Genomic DNA, 17834 nt, shown 5'->3' with positions numbered 1-17834 from the left:
TCAAAGCTGCTGTGTACATGGGACACAAGGTACTATTTTTAAGTTGAGTCGACCCAAGGGAGGCCCATATTGGTTATGATATATTATTCCCCACTAATATGATAGTGGCTGGAAATCGAACCCAGCTAGCCGAGTTCATAGTTCGGTTCCCTCATCACTAAGTGAATTCCCCCGCATGTATATTACGTCATGTATAATTGTATTATTATCGATAAAGCATAAATAAGTCGCTGAAGAAACTCCCAGCACGTGGAGAAAACATTCGATATCATGCCGAACAACACGCGGTACAACCAGAAACCACACCATCTCCATATATATAAAAGGCAAAGTTGTGAATATGTGTGTCTGTTCAAAATGTTTAGCGTACTTCCCGACATTCAACAAACTGGAAATTTGCCATGTGGGTCTTTTCCAGACTGTACACCATGCAAAAATTATACAAATACACTTTTGTTTTTTTTTGGGGGGGGGGGGGAGCTCAATAATGCATATATTTTTTGCACGGCAAGTGAGCTGTGATGTCAAATCTGTCACGTGACCCGCGCATGTGGAAGCATAACGCATTGTAGTATAGTGGTTAGCGCGCCGCGCTACGAACCCAGCGACCCGAGTTCGATTCCCGCTCACGACCACCACCGGTGACGATTATTTGAACCGGTCCTGGGCCTACCCTAGGTCGACTCGGCCTCAAACGAGTAACTGGTGTGGTGTGTGAACATCGCCAATGGGGAGACAAAGGCGAATCCAAGTCCCGGGCGAAGATGGGTAGTAAAGCTAGCTTAGCTATATAGCACAACCGCGAAAACCTTCTCAGAAGAATCAATCACAAACAAGTTTCAAAACCTAAGGAAGAATAAGCAGGAAAGAGTTTCTTCTGCAGAGAAGATTAAGGAAGCCTCACATCCTGCACTCGTAATAGGTGGACCAGAGGACATTTAGCCAACATTTCTACTAAATAAGTTGTGGCAGTCTCCCTGCCCAATCGTTACAAAAAAAGCCAAATTTGAAACTTCAAATTGGCCAGACAGCAGTGCAGTCCCTTCCCAGCGTCAATGGATTACATTCCAAAGGCGTGCTGACGGACATTAGGGGAGAATTCATTTACTCTCTCTCTTTCTCCATGATGGGTGGTCAGATGAGCCAGCGAGGGGAGCCCTGGCGTCATGGGGGGTTTGTATGAGCATTTGATGATCCGGGCACTGCCAGCCGAAAGCCTAGCCAGAAACGGGCACCCAGCGCCGTGCCGAGTAACGCAAAAAAAATGCAGAAGATCGTGTTTCATCGTCTCCTTGGCAGTCGAGATTTTTATTTTTTTTGGCAGATAAAGAGATTTATGGGGTTCTTCTTTTTAAGGTGATATGCGTTGCGGTGCCACTTTGATGAGAAAATTGACTCTGATGCACAACCATCACATCTCGCGCAAGGCCCATTTCGACTCAATCAAATCGCAGACAGCGAAAACTGTTCAATCAAGTCGTGGCATATCTAACAGTATTTTAAGTGAGCAGAGAGAGGTGGGATGAGTGTCACAGTGGCTGGGGCGTGTGTATGAAACATCTGTCTCCTGGTCGACTCCTACGGCTTGGTTAAAAGGGGACACGTACGGATTTGAAAACGACAAACGATTAATGGTGTTTGCCCACCGTTAACACTGTCAATTTTAACTATCGTCTCTTAATGGAGAAGAAAGGGAATTGTTGTTACGGTCAATAGAGCAGGCTTACGAAGAGGACAACATTTTTATTAAGGAATTGTCCAAATATGTTCATTGCAAGACACTGCTGAAAGATAGGCTTGAGGTCGGATAAAGGACATTTATTATTTATAATGTGACTGGCTGGGTGGCACTGGAGTGTGAACCGAATATTATGCATGTTACGGTTCATTGATTCAATAACCAAAATCGATTATACTCTTCATGATGCAAGCATCGAATCTAATGCATATGAACTAACCAGTTACTGTTCATAACAATATAAAATAAATATGCAAATCTTACCTTTAGGCTAACAGACTGAGCAAACGAGATAGACAGTACTAATAAGGAAATATAAAGTAAACAAAATCAGTTATTGAATTGAATCATGACCCCAAATAAAAGATAACTTATCGAATTGCAAGAGGGGTGAGATGAGGGAGGATGTGAAATGTTACATGCCAAACGAATATCAAAGCCGCTTTGCTCATTTGTCACTCAATGGCGATCGCTTCACTAACCACGGTTCTAACTCAGACCATTTCGATTCAGGGCGATAGCTCGTAATAAGTGGCTGGGGGAGCACAGTGTTCTATGCACTTGCTATTGAGCCGGTTTTCACAAGCCGAGTTGTTCGATTAGCCTGGCTGCCCAAAAATTTCTGCGGGCAAATTACTGGGCAGGAAGCTCTGCGAAGCGTGTCGCCTCCTTTAAAAGCGTACACCAAAGCTCCACTACGACATCCTTCCTAATAGGTGTGCGCCATTGTGAGCCATAGTCTGGAGCTAATTTTGGTCAACTTACAACTCACACAGTCGTGGTCAAGTGGTCATTACAGACAATGCGGTTGATGCCACCACACTTCGCCATTGCTTCCTTCCCTCTGCTAAATCCCGCAGTTGTTGAGAAATTAATGCCTCGCCACAACCACCACTGCCGTTGCCACCATACACGCCGATCCTAAAGTACGGTCCAACAACTCCCATGACCGACACGAATGTGGGGAGGCCTTCAACCAGCAGTGGATTGATGAATGGCTGTATATTATTTATTTAAACCCATGCCTCCCTTGTAAAAAGAGACTCTTGGTCCCAGTAAGATCTTGCCTTGTTGTTAAAAATATATCATGTAATACTCTAAACACTGAGGATGCCCCCTCCCAAAACCAATAAACATCCGACTTCCACCAGCTCTCATGAATTCCTTGAAGAAGAGACTACGAATCTCACTATGTGTGCTCTTGGACGGTTAAATAAAAAAAAAACGCCAATTTTTTACATGTTAGAATTACATAAGGCTCAGTTTCACACGTAGGCTTTCGCGACCAATATTATTCATAATAAAGGTTTTTTGGGTTAGATCGCGTTATTTATAAATGTGTCTCAACCCTCCACCACTATTCTGGCAAAATCGCCCGATGATGCTGGACGTAATTACCAGCGAAACGTCGTACTACTCAAATTGTAAATGTTGTGGGCTCACTCTTCAACACGCCGGTGGACTGAAGCAGTGATCTATTTGTCGTTTTGTTTACGTGACAAGTCACTTAATGATTGGCCGTGTCGGGTGGTGGGAGGGTTTTGACACGTTTATACTTACGCGATCGAACCCAAAAAACATTTATAATGAGTTACATAAGGCTCGTCCTCTAAAACTTTGTATGAATGTTAGAGCTGATGAGATGGCCGGGTAGGGTGGGGGTGGGTGATGGGGGGTGTAGAGAGCCAGCCTGGGTCAGAGTGTTGAGAGGTTAAGAGATTGATTCAGTGAAGTGTAGAACTGTAACATTATTATTTTATATTTTCAATGGTACTGCTCTTCTCTCTGCTGCTTCTTTAGAATTATTTCCACCACCCATCCACAATTATAATTTCCATCCCATCCGTCCACTCACATCATTGACCTTGCCATGTCACGAAGCAAAAGGTATATTTGCTAGGGGGTGGTGTGTTGGGGAGGAAGCGTGGATGAGTGAGTGGATGGAAAGGCTGACGGTAATTGGGGGAAGGGGGGGGGGGTGTATGGAGGTTAGTGGAGAGGTTACAAAGGACAAGACAAAAAATCGATGTCTTGTAGAGTTTCACGCTTTTTAAAAATGTTTTCTGTCTGCAAGCCGGCTCTCCGAGCCAGGTGTGCCAATGACCCCGTGCATCCCCATTACCATGAACTCGTGTTTAATGACGCTGAATAAACAACATTCTTCTTCAATTGGGAATTTTAAAAGCACGGCGCCCCACTGTGCTCAGCCATGAGTAAAGCGGTCTCGACGGTGGCGGCTGAGCGACGGGCAGAGACAATGTGGTGATGGCCGCCGAGTACAGGTGATAATTATTTATGGTAACGCTTGGAACACAAGCACAAAACACTCGCCTTCTGACAGCGAACAGCGCCATTCATGACAGTGATGTTAATGGCGGCAGTGGTAGCAATGATGATGATAATGGTGATGGTGATAATTGTGGGGGTGAGAATGATGGTGGTGGTGATGATGATGATAATGATAGTGATGATAATGGTGGAAGTGTTGGTCATGGTCCTGATGCTAATGGTGGATCTGATAATGATGATAAAAAAGGTGACGGTAGTGGTGATGAGGATTAAGATGGTAATGGTGGTGACAATGATTATCTCCTGTGACCAAATATCATCATACTTTAGAACCTAAGCAGATTTGAGCATGCATAGTTCTTGAATGGGTGACCACCATGTACAAACATGTTGTCACAAAGCTGTGGGGCTACATGGTGGGCAGTAAACGAAAGTCAAGCGCGTCAATGCTCCCTGCATTCACAATCTGCACTGACCAGCTTGATGTACGGTTCAATAACCCCCAATGTGGGGAGGCTCTCATCCAGCAGTGGAATGACAAAAGGGCAAAACATATGTACATGATGTTTTTGATGAATGTAGTAGTGTAGTTTTTTGTTATTTTTTTGTTATTTTCTTTGAACCTATCTACGTGACTTTACCGAAAGACCCAAGAATATATGGTAGTGATGATTAAGGGTGGAACAATTCACCAACAGGCGATTTCACTTGTCATAATTCAGGGTTACGGTTGGATTCAGTGCATTCAACGCAATACATACAATTACTAATTTTATAGTTATTTTGTAAACAAAGCCCATGAAAAGATTGGCTTTTGTCATAGGAACATAGAATTTCCACCAATTGGAATGAGCACCACCCGATTACTTGAATGAGTAGACACATTTTGAGGTAATACTGTAAAAATATTTGGTCATAGTAACAACTGAGGTGTGCTTGCAAATCACACTATAAAAAGCAGAAATATGAACAAACCATAACCATCATAGAAGGCAGGCTTCAAGTAAGCACATTCCTGTTTTTGAATTTTTCAAAACTTTTATGATCACCCATCATAATACACGAGTTTGAGTAAGTTACACGTCTCGACAGCTGGTAATGGTGTGATGATGAGTTTTTTAGATGGAGCCCAATTTAAGTGCCACCTTACATTTGACGATGAAAAAGGGAAGCCAAAAAAATAAAGCCATAGCATAAACAGTCGGATGGCGCTCAGCTCTGTAGGAGGCCCTGATCTGACAAGTGGCAATTCCTTATTTCTATCGGAGGAGCCAATCTATCGACAGGACGACCACTGTTGACATGCCACAAGTGGTACACATTGTCACTCATGTAAGGATGATGATTGTGGACTGAGTTGTCCCATCCTACCCTGACCGGAATTTTAACTCTGATTGTGGGGTGAACACTATAACAATTAAGCTACGTGTGCATTCCAGATACACACACACGTTTCATCTACATGATTAGCACTTTCAAGAAAGAACAAAAAAATACTTTCAACAAACGTTCAACTGAAAATTATCCAAGTTAGTACTTTACATAACACATAAGAGGGCAAGGTAATGTCTCACTACAAAAAATTAAATAACATTTAACTTATTTTGCTAATTAACCTTGAAGACCAAAATTTCCCAGCAGCGTTTTTTTTTGCATTCGGAACCCAGAGGAGCGATAATCTAATAGGTGACACAGTTCTGATGAGACTCAAAGAAGTTGAAACCGGTCCAAGAATGTGGCTGGTTAAACAAATGCAGCTATAAATATTGGCGAAGCAGGCCCATATGCCAATAGACCAATTTATTTTATTTAATTATATATTTGGTGGTGAAAAAAAACCATATATTTTTTTACTGACAACACAAAAAAATGTTGTATGGAGCTTCAGCAGATCTATAAAGCAATAATAATTAGTAAGGGTTATGGAGTATAATATTACATGTATGTGATTAAGTTATATATGGTTTGCATTATGTGGTGATAACAGCATAGTGATCAGTAACCATAAGACTCGAGGTGAGACCAATGTGACAGAAATCTCTTTGGCAAGCAGGACCTGTGGCGCAAAACTAAAAACTACAATAAAAAATATATTTCAGTGAATTCAAAGAAAATACAAACAATACAAAAGCAACAAACGCTGAATTCAGAAGAATTAAAATATTCTGAAAAAAAATCATAAATGTGCCAGAACAATTACTTATTCTTTGGACGTGTGTACATTTTGAATATGTACAAACATATTCATATGCACACACCTACACCTACTGCAGGAACAAACGATAGCGATGCCTTTTAAAGGCAGCATTAGCAGCAGAGGGCATGAGAAGAATGCTTGAGTGCATCATCCATCCGACCGGGTGGACAATCTTCAATTTTACGCCGTCGCGATGCACCTAACGGAGGGTCACCCCGGCCCAGCGATTCTCCCTTGAATAATATTCTCTGTTCCACCCTCTGAGCCAACCCCCGCTCACCCACCCCTAGCCACATCACCCCCCTCTCCCTCGCTACCCCCGGTACCGCACCGCTCTGTATGTCTGTCGGTCTCTCTTCCCACCACCGCACTCTCTCACCTCCCGACCATTCTCTCTCCTCCCCACCCCATAAAGACAAAGATCCCCTGTATAGCCATACAGATTGTTGGGGCAAGTACTGTTAGCGAACACATTAAAAAGCTTGCATGGTACATGAGAAGAAGAATGGCTAACATCACGCCTGGCCACCTTTTTCCCTCAAGCTGATGTTTACATAAAGCACCATCTACTTATTTAAGGCTGAGTCGACCTAAGTAAGGTCCAGGACCAGTTCAAATATTCACCACTGCTATTTGCCCTGAGTGGGAATCGAACTGAGGTAGCTGGGTTTGTAGCGCAGTGGGCTATCCACTGCAAGTGCTGTTGGGGCAAGTGCCGTTAGCGAGCGTCTATTAAGGCCAGTATGCCGCGTGAAGGAGTAGTGTGGCCAGCACCATGCCCTGCCACTTTTGTTTCCCCATTGCTGATCTTCAATCACCTCATCAGGTCCGCATTTAAGGCCGATTCAAACTAAGTGAGGCCTAATACAGATTTAGGTATCACTTCCCAAGGATATTATCCATGGCCAGAAATTGTCGTGCAGTATGTGAACCACTGTGCCAATGTTGAACCTCTGCACACACACACCAATACCACACACACATATACACACACCCTCATTACCCTAAATCCTGTCCTCTATCCTTCCCAGTGTTAAAACTACACCACCTTCGTCATTAACACTGCCTTGGAACAAAATCATTATGAGCCTAATGTCATTTCAGGCAATGGCCCTGCTTCTGAGAAAAGAGTAGGCAGAAAGATTGACTGCCTTAATATCGTTAGATATATAGTTTATCTTATAAGGCAGTGTTAACGACGAAGGAGGTTGTGGTTTTACGGATTTGTGATTTTCTACTTGTACACACCACTGACAACGCAGAACCTTAATTATATTTTTAAACGTTTATTCCATTTTCCTGCCACCCCCTTTTTCCAACACCACCTCATCAACCTCCTACCTTTCCCATCCCCACTGCCACTCCTGCCGCCCCCACTGCATGTCCCCCACCTCCATAACCCCCCTCCCCAAACTCCTGCCCCAAGAAAAAACAAAGATCCCCCATATAGCCGTAACAGACTGTTGGGACAAATTCCGCTAGCGAGCACCTATTAAGGCCAGAACGGCACATGAAAGGGTGGGTGACTAGCACCACGCCCGGCCACCTTTGTCGCCCCAGTGCTGATGTTTACAGTGCTGATTTTTACATCAGCACACTACACCAGGTACTTATGTGAGCCTGAGTCGACCTTGGGGAGGCCCAGGACCGGTTCAGATATTCGCCACTGATATTGGCCATGAGCAGGAATCGAACTCGGGTTGCTGGGTTCGTGCCGTGCGTTAACCACTACGCCACCGCTCCCAACTCCCGCCCCCCACCCCTCAGCACACACCTCCCATTTCGCCCGTAACCGTCCACTGGTCTGGCTCGGCTAGATAAGGCAAGCGGAGCACGAGCAACCGGTGATTGATGCTTGGCGTTATCAGCTCTGGGCTCCAGGGCGCCACCCCTCCCCGCCTCCCTGCAGCTCCCTGCGGCTCCCTCCCTCCCTCTCTCAGTCCCTCCCTCTCTTTCTGCTTCCCTCACTGTCTCCCTTTGCTGTTCCCTCCCTACACTCCCTTCATCCCTCCCTACCTTGCTTCACCCCTCCGTACATTACTCCATCCATTCATTTCCACCTCCCTCCACCCTTTGTTCCATCCATTCATTCCTCCATCGTGCACAACTGCCTTCCTTCATCCCTTTTACCCATAGCCTCCCCTCCATTCTTCTCCATCTCCTTCATTGATGTATCCCATCACTCCTCACCTTCCTCCATCCCATTACCCCTAACTTCCCTTCAGCCTTTCAACACTTTCATTCTTCACCACCTCCTTCACTCCCGCCCTCCTTTCTCAATGCATCCATACATCCGCCCTTGCACTCCACCATGTCCACCGTTCTGCATTCATCTATCAATCGATCGATTGCAATATATTCTTAGGCTCACACTATCTGAATGGAATTTTGCGTGTAAGTTATTACGACTACACTTTTGTTTCACGCATGTTTATGCAAAAACAATTCCCTTTAAACTCGTGGTCATGCCAAACAAGAAAGCCAATAACAGAAAACAGAATAAACGAGAGAGTACAAACGAGACGAACAGTTCAGATAAGACAGAACAAACAAGGCAACAACTAAAATCGATTCTTGAATCAAATTGTGACCAGAATCGTGACAATTCATCTAATCACTGAGAAAGGGGCGGGTGGAGGTTGGTGATGAAGCATGGAAATCCCACAACACAACAAGGGCGGGGGTGGGTGGGGTGTGCCCCCCCATCCACTTCCTTCACACCACCTGCCCGGCATTAGAGCAACCACAGTGGCACCGATAATAACAGGGCGAGGCAGCGGCCACCCCAGGGGGTGATGGAGGTGTGTGAGGTCGTGCACACCCCTCCATCAGCCCCAGGGTGTCTGTCCGTGTGTCTCCGACAGTGTACATGTCTCACCATGTGTGGACATATGGGGAGCGGTATAGCGTCGCGGTTAGCACACTGCGCTAAGAAGCCGGCGAGCCAAGTTCGATTCCCGCTCACGGCCAATAACAGGGACGATTATCTGAACCGGTCCTGGGCCTCTCATAGCTCGACTCAGCCTCAAATGAGTACCTGGTGCGGTGTGTAAACATCGCCACTATAAGGCTGGGCACGGTGCCGTGCCAGCCTTCACATGTGCTCACTAACAGCACTTGTGCCCCAACAGTCTGATAAGGCTATATGGAGGATTTTTGTCTTTGTTGTTGTGTGTGTACAGTTCGCAAGCTGGACCATGCTACAAATCCGGCGGCCTGAGTTCGATTCCTCTTCACGGCCAACAGTAGCGATGATTATTTGAACCGATCCTGCCCCCCCCCCCCCTCCAGGTCGACTCTAAAAGAGCCAATTTCGTTGCTATGTCCAAACATGCCGACATTGTTCTTGTGACTGTCACTGCAGAACCAAACACTTATTCTGTTTGTATGGCTGTGTTAATGATGGTGGTGCTGCATTTTTGTCATATTTGTACTCTTAAGTATTAAACCTTTTGTATTGGGGCAAATAAACTGCTTTAGTGCATCCAGTTTCATTAACCTGCCTGTATTATGAAAACCAACACGAAATGTATATTTCAAAAAATATTGTGAATTATAAACCCATCCCTGTAGAAGATATATTCTTGAAATATTTTCGTCAAAGCTGATGTGTAAAACCAATTTAAATAATCTCAGTAAACAGGGATATATGCAAGTTTTATCTAAACCTGTACTGGGCCTCCCGAGGTAGACTTAGCCTTAATTATATTTTGTGAACAGGGGAGAAAAAGCTGGGTGTGGTGCCATCCACAATGCCTATTCTTGTGAGACGCCAGCCCAAATAGGTGCTCGTGAAGATAACTTGCCCCTATGGTCTATAAAGGAAGATATGTGTGTATACATGGTATGTATGTTATATGTGTATTGCATATGTTTGTACATGTGCACACGTGTGTGGGTGCAAACATGCATGTCAAATGTGTGATGTTTGTGTGTGCTTCAGGAGTGTGCAATTACGCACGTTGAGTGTGTGTTGTTTATGCATGTGTGCCGCGTTTCCTTATGTGGTTGTGCCTTGCAATGTGCGTGTGTGTATATACTATGTATTGTATGTGGGGAGTGGTAGTGTAGCGGTTAGCGCGCTTCACTACAAACCCAGCGACCCGGGTTCGATTCCCGCTCATGGCCAACACAAGTGACGATTATCTGAACCGGTCCTGAGCCTCCCCTAGGTCGACTCAGCCTCAAATGAGTACCTGGTGCGGTGCGTAAGCATCGCCACTGGGGAGACAAAGGCAGTCGGGCGTGGTGCTGGCCACCCACCCCCTCGTGTACCATTCCGGCCTTCATAGGTGCTCGCTAACAGCACTTGCCCCTGCAGTCTGTTAAGGCTATACGGGGGATATTTATCTTTGTGTATTGTATGTGCTGTCAACTGTATACACGTACGTGTGTGCTGCTGTGTATTCCAATAACGTGCGTGCTGTGTAATGTATGTCATCATCAACCATTGTCTATCTACTGCTGGATTACGGCCTCTATTATATTTAATGTTGTGTGTATATCCACGTGTATTATACATATACACAATTTATACATTGCATGTATGTACCATGTAATCATGCACATGCATGTACGTGTGTGATATGTATTGCATGTGTGCAATGTATTGTGTATATGCACATCTGCATTGCATTTGTATTATACCATGTATTGTTTGTACATCCATGCATGCACGTACTCTACAATATATCTGTACGAGACACTACACAGCATTTATGTGTACGTGTGTGTATGCACACATGCGTGTACCAAGTATTGTATATACGCGTACGTGCGCACACACGTGTGCGCACAGGGGCGTGCATGTGTGCATTCCCTCCCGCTCGGCTCCTGTCGGTCACAGCTCATTAATGTGCCAAGTTATTTGCCGTGCGGTGCCGGGGGCATCTGAAGGACATGCACGCGTGCGCGCACACACACACACGCACGCAGGGCGAATCCCGCTGCCTCGGAGGTGCGCCGACTGTCCGCCCAACGTGCCCCTCACCCTCACCCTCCCCGTGGGTTGTACATGTAGAGCTCTTTGTGTCAATCCACTGCTGGATGAGGGCCTCCTTATAGGTTATGGGGGTTATTTGGTGATACTTAATCCATGCTGGTTAGTGTGAGTTGCTGAAAAAAGGGGACAACAACCCTGGACAGGTGAAGATAATTCACTACTTAACAACATACTTTGCCTGGATAATCCCTTGAGATGGGATATCTATCTCGTTTGCAAGGGTGTCCACCAGGGTGTCAAGATACATAGACATAGCACTCATGCCACTGATGTTAGCTGTTGGCGGGAATCGAACTCAGGGGCCGAGGTTCTAGAGCAGTGCACACATTTCTGTGGCATATATTTGCATTGGCCATACTTCAGCGTGATGAGCATGGTCAAATAGCCCCCATGACTGACATGATATGGGGAGGTCTTCATCCAGCAGTGCAATGACAAAGGGCAGCAATGTGAATTCAATATCCAATGCCTAAAAATGTGGAGACAGAATAGTGAGATAAACTCAAATACATGAGTGATATAAATTGTGGCATCACAAGACTGGATGAGATAGAGATAGCATATGAAGGCCTTCATCCAAAAGTGGATAGACCATGGCGTTTTATTGTAAAATTATATAAGTTTGATAACACTGTAAAAGCAGACAATGGAGGTTAGGTGTTGACTGTACAACTGCTTTGAAATCTAGCAGAAGGAAGGAAGCCATGGCGAGATGTAGTGATATAAATGGCATTTGCCGCGATGACCTCTTAAACTTGAAATAAGGTCACGACCACTTCACAGTGAGCGTCTCATAAATAAATAACTACACGCACAAAACTAACACTAACAGTCCCCAGCCTATCCTCAAACAGCATGCTGCACGCCACTCCTACTTTATTTCTTTATTTTCGCTCCCAAAATAGTTTCCTTTAATTTATTATTATTTCTTTAATAAATTGTTTGCGACGTAACGCGGCGCACTGGTGAAAAATTGGAATAAGTTCTAATTTTCATCCACTTAATTTTTAAATAGCCTGCCAGCGCAGGACTGACAGTGCAAAGCTCCGTGTGCATTGGCAATTAGTTTGGCGATAACCTTCATTTGACACGTTGATTTAATTTCCGAGCATCAAACTGCTCAGAAAGGTCGCTCAGGTCAATTTAAAACAATACCGCAGCACATTCCTCAATGGGATCAGAGCCCCTATTTATTTATCTCCTTACTGGAGTGCTCACGCACTCGACGGAGGCCCCTAATTTACGGTGCAGAAACTCAAGGTGCGAATCGCACGCTTTACGATGACGCCGAGGTTCGCCGCCGTCGCCGGTCTACCGCAACGAGACGCGGAGCGGCGGCGGCAGCATCTCATCACTGTAAAGGCTCGGGTCAAAACGGCACGAGAATTTTCGTACAATGGAGTGTGTCCTTGAAACACCAGGCTAATTGAGGGGCTGCGGTGCTCCCCGGTGCATCCGTTTTCTTAATAAAATCCCGCGACTTCCACGAAGGCCAAATTCAGCCAATTTACAGCTTGTTACGTTATTTATACTGCATTTATAATATCTGTATTATTGCTATAATCATAAAAGCCATGAAGAGAAGAGGCGGTAAAAAAATCAAGACAAACTAAACGATAGTTGAATCGAAGTGATTCGTGGCAATTCACCAAATTGTCAGGGGTGGGGAGAAGCTGAGGTTTTATAAGCCTGCTGCCCACAGCTCACCTTTCATTCCGCCTGAGAAGCCTCTCCAGTTGGCAAACACCATGAGTGGGAGGTGCTCCCGGCTGAAATCCTTGATGGCCTGTGATGTCTTGTACGCCGAGTCCGGGAACCATACTTGGCCCGCCTGCTGGATGATCTGTGAGGGACACGATTGTGGCCGTTAGTCCGGCAGCATGGGTGAATGTACAGACTCTCCTCTGAATGTGCTCGATCTGGTTAGAGTTTATAATCTAAGCTGGCTTCAGCCTGGATAATAAGTATAATAATTACAATAATAAATAAGTACATCCCTCTGTCGATCCACCACTGGATGAATAACCACCGTGTCGAGCACGAGGGTTGTTTGGCCACACTTGGGGTTGGTGAAGAAGGGTCCCAGCACTCATTCGGACGTCGTTCACGACTGATGCGAGCAACGGCCAGAAATTGAATGCAGGTCACTGGGTTCCATAGTGTGAGTGTGCACCTCTGTGCCGCAGCTCCACCCCAACACTATAATTATTCATTACATCTTTGACGAATATCCCAATGTATTAAGTGAGGCTTTTCCAGATATATTTTTTTTGCATTATTGTCAGAATTATATCACCTGCCTCCACCACAACACTAAACAAGTGCACGGGGTTATATTCAACAAAGCGCTTCAGAACAAAATGAATACCACTATTTTACCTTTTCAGACAACATCAGCCACGTCTATGCGTGTGTGACCTCCATCCCACTCAAAGTATGTCAGTGCGCTTGTACCGCTCCTCAAAACTCACCACCGTAGATGCAATGATTATCTCTGCCTGCATGACTCAATTTGGCGTGGTGACTCACGCCTAAAATTCATCAACTCGTGGAAGCAAGAGTTGGTGGATCATACACAGATTCAGCCGTTGTGTATTTGAGTCACCTGACATATGGGGCAATGGGGTGGTGCCCGTACGTGGCAGTCGAGCAAGCATGTTGATGACCAATCTGCACATCAGCTTTGAGTTTTAACTGCTTGTTTGCATGGGGTTTTCTCCTGGCACTCCCAGTTTCCTCACACACAACAACAATAATACTGAACAAAAAATTATTGGCCAAAAATCTCAAAGTAAGATGCTCCTGAAAAAGTTCTGGATCATTGTGGCTTTCACTGGAATGTAACAATCTCTTAGAATGCAAAAGTCGTAGAATACATAGCAAATTGGATTTACATAGTGTCAAAATGTGCTCCCATTTCAATTCGCTGCCCATAAACATTGGGCATATTTATTTTATAGGGAGAAAGGTACTATCAGTCACAAGCAGAAGGGAAAGAGGAAGGTCTTGAACTTGAACTTGAACTGAAGCAGGGAGTTGACAGCAAAGGAAAAGAGCCGTTATAAAGTGATTGTAAGTCATTGAGATCCCATAAGATGTAATGGTGTGCCTGAATTCAACAACTATCAGCAAGCCAATACCACCAACACCACCACTGCAGTCTTACTAACTCCGCGTTTGTTTTTTTGTGTGCAAACAACTGCTATTCTTGCCATCTATTTCTGAAAACTCCCCTTGTAGGCCATGTACCGTTTTAATCTCAATCGGGAATCGCACTGGCTTTTCTCAGAAAAATCGTTCTCAGGGTGCCACACACACACACAAATAAAACCAGCCTCGTAACACGACGTTTAGCTTTACAGCCATTTGGGCTCTGCGCTAAGTCTTCTTGGAACAGACTCCTACCCCGGCGAAGCTAAATCTCACAGCGGGTTGTTTTATGTTTTGTATTCGTCTAGGTGGTGGCTGTCGGGTGGCTCAGAGGTCACAGGTCAGAGGACTGAGCTGGCATCACTGGGATTCCAGGTTTCAGCCACCTGCGATTAAACCGAGTTCTCAAGTAGTGGTCAGCTGGCTCTAATGTCACGTGACGAACATTACTGTAATGCGCAGTTGGTGGGTAAGTGATACCACATACTGTGTGAACCAGAGGTCACTTGAGGGGATCTCATTGGTAGCTCTGTGATATCTGCTTCCATGGGCCTGTCTCTAAGGCAAAAAGGTTGGACTACTTTGCAACAGATGCAAATATATACTTTGTCTCTTGCATTATCGGGATAAACTTGGGGGAAATTAGAAGAAATTGTAACCTCGGATTTGTACTGGTTTGGTGGGTATCTTGGAGTGGTGCTGCAAAATCGAACGTTTAATTTTATCTGTCTGCTCGGCCTTGCCGGCACAGTCGTGTCGTTCTAATTTCACACACACCGATAGTGAAGAGGGTGCAGGAGATGGCAATGCCTCTGTCTGAAACCCTCCTGTACCCGGGCGTTTTGGCTGAGCCGTGCGGCTTGCTCGGCAAAATAAACCGGTCAGTTAATGAAATTATGGTAATGCTGTCTGAGCGTTAACATGTCCAGGGATCAGCTAAACATCCCAACGCAGGACCAAAAAGAGAATTCAATGCTCTATGAGGTTCTCCTTTATAAGTAAATGACAGTTCACCATCATTATCATCTGCACCATCGTTATCAGTCATCCATTGCTGGATGAAGGCCTCCCTAACATAATTTTCATCTGCAATAACCCTACGAAGCCATAATCTATCTCACTCCTGCACATGAAAATCTCTAATTGCTCTATCTCCTTTGTACTCATCCTCATGTGGGCACGTTCTCTTTTTCAGCTGCCATTTCATCACCAGTCTCATCTGTCAATTATTTTGTGGAAAATTGTTTTAAACATATTACGGTTTCATTTTAACTGACGATTAATTTGTTGGAATTAGGGTAAGGGATTTGTGTTAGAATAAGTATTAGTTTCAAGGATTTGGTTACAGATTGGGACCGATGTTTACAGTAAGAGTAAGAATTATGCATTACAGAACATCCTAAGTTCACAGTGTAGTGACATCGCAGATGTCACTGTGCAATGCCAGCTCTCGAGAGGCACGGCGTGGGAATGTATTGTTATCGCGGGCACCACGTGTATGAGGGTGCAGTACCGGCCCTAGGGGGGCTCGGTGAGCGCTGTCCGACAGTGCTGAGTGGCACCACGCTCCGACCCCTACAGGATAGGGTGCGAGAGTACCAGCCATGGGAATGAGGTTAATAATGGCCATGGCACTCTGGTTGACCCCGAAGGACATGTGACCGGTAAAGTCTACACAGGGGCCCCAGGTGGGGGATAGGGGTGGTCACGTGTCAAGGTCGAGAACCTGCTAGAGGATTCTAGAAGGTGGTCGTGGCGAAGGACGGAGCCAGCCCCGCCACAGAGGAAAAAAGCCGGGTCCCCGAGAGGGACCAGCTGCTGTTGTTCATCCTGAATAATCTACATTCTACATTCTACGTCCTACAAGAGTCACCAACACGTGAACTGGGACCCAGGCCGGGGTCCGGTCCGTCGTAGCTAACTCCAGTGTAATTAGAGTAGTTAGCCCGGTGGTCCACCACCATAGGTTGTTAATGTGTTAAGGGGTAGTACCCCGTGTGTTGGTTTTAATACATGTGTTGCCTCCAAGAAGTGCATCTGCGACTCAGTTGAACTCATTACAACAGTAATGGGAACAACAGACAAATGTTGAGTTCACAATGGCTCATCTGTGAGCCAAAGCAAGCTATGTGCTGCCATGAAGATAAAACATGTTATGGTTAGAGTTATGATTATTTCATGTCACAATGTCAGTGATTTATCCAGGTAGGCCTGTGACTGAAGATGCCTTTGCAGGCATGTCTTGCAATGGGATGATGGGCCAATTTAATGTTAAGGACTATTTTTCACGCAGGAAGCAAACTGTAGCAAGTTAACACTCAAAAGTTTGCACAGATGGGTTCGTGTGCCCACTTTCTGTGCTGCCATCTGTTGGGCAATTAGTGACCCAGCAGTGCTAGGTTAGAGTTTCTTACAGAAGGGTTTTCCCTCCTCTAAATGTTTGCACACCACCACTGGAATCGGTGCTTAATTTAATCAGTCCATCTAACTCCAACAACGCTATTAATGTGCCACAAAAATCCCAGAAACGTACACAGAAACAAACAATGTTTATATGCGCCACCGCCACTGCTGCTGCCGCACGGTGAAGCATAGGTTTGCAGGATTCACACGCAAACACTCACGTTGAGTGACTGCCAAAAAAATATCGCTCGGAGCCCCCCGTTTGATAGGACATTAAAATAATTATTAGCAACAGCAAATAAGTGCCCTTCATCAACCGAGCTGGATTAAACTGGTTCTGATTGTAAACTTTCTTCCTGGGCGTTTCGTTAAACTGCATCCGGTGTTGGTGTCACATAAAAAAAAACACTGAATTATCTATGTGTCTGTCTCTCTCTGTGCGGTTCGTGTTTGTCTCTCTATGTATGTATGTGTTTTCGCCTGTCTAAACAGGGCCTCATAAACACGGGCTTACTTCCGCTGTGTTCCTACTACCACTTCAAGAGCCACGTCACTCTTTGAGCTAAACTCCCTACTCATTCCCAACCCCCCTCCCCCATCCACTCTTTTTATTAATGCCAGAAGTGATTGCAAATCTTGGGGTTAGGTTGCCCTATCAAAGTTGTCGACAGCCTGCGCCTCCAGAGTGCTTCTTGATATGACTTATTAAGGACTGTTATATTTACATGCATTGCAGCTCCTGAAATAATATGATATTCAAGAATAATTCTGGATTTTTTTTTATAAAAGCATGGTCCTGAAATTTACAAAAGCAAGAGACACCACTGACGCATTTGTATCTATCTTGACTTAATTACTTTCCTAGAGGGTGGACTAGGTGAAAGGGTGCAGCTCTCTTAGGAAAGAATCAGAATTCTTATTTATACCGGAGGAATCCGATGAGAGAATCACGAGGCCCGCTAAAAGCGAGCTGCATCACCTGGTTGGTGCTGGCTTGGCCCAGCAAATCTACCATCGGAATCCCGGCCAAGCTACTATGGCAAACTGTACCGACT

The 17834-nt window shown here is 45.1% G+C and overlaps 1 protein-coding gene across 7 annotated transcripts in view; it reads right to left on the bottom strand.

Annotated features, from left to right (window-relative positions):
• ACACA (acetyl-CoA carboxylase alpha) overlaps positions 1–17834 on the bottom strand; it is a 231114-nt gene that overhangs the window by 44612 nt on the left and 168668 nt on the right. For all 7 annotated transcript variants that reach the window (XM_032967726.2, XM_032967729.2, XM_032967724.2 and 4 more), the window contains one exon: positions 12934–13069. In XM_032967726.2, the coding sequence (XP_032823617.2) occupies positions 12934–13069 (136 nt within the window). The remainder of the gene's footprint in view (positions 1–12933; positions 13070–17834) is intronic.

This window comes from Petromyzon marinus, chromosome 38, assembly GCF_048934315.1.
Source record: "Petromyzon marinus isolate PM22_M1 ecotype Great Lakes invasive population chromosome 38, UKy_Petmar_22M1.pri1.0, whole genome shotgun sequence".
In the NCBI taxonomy this organism is placed as follows: domain Eukaryota; kingdom Metazoa; phylum Chordata; class Hyperoartia; order Petromyzontiformes; family Petromyzontidae; genus Petromyzon; species Petromyzon marinus.
Note: the sequence above shows the minus strand (reverse complement) of the source record. Positions and strands in the feature narration are given on the sequence as shown.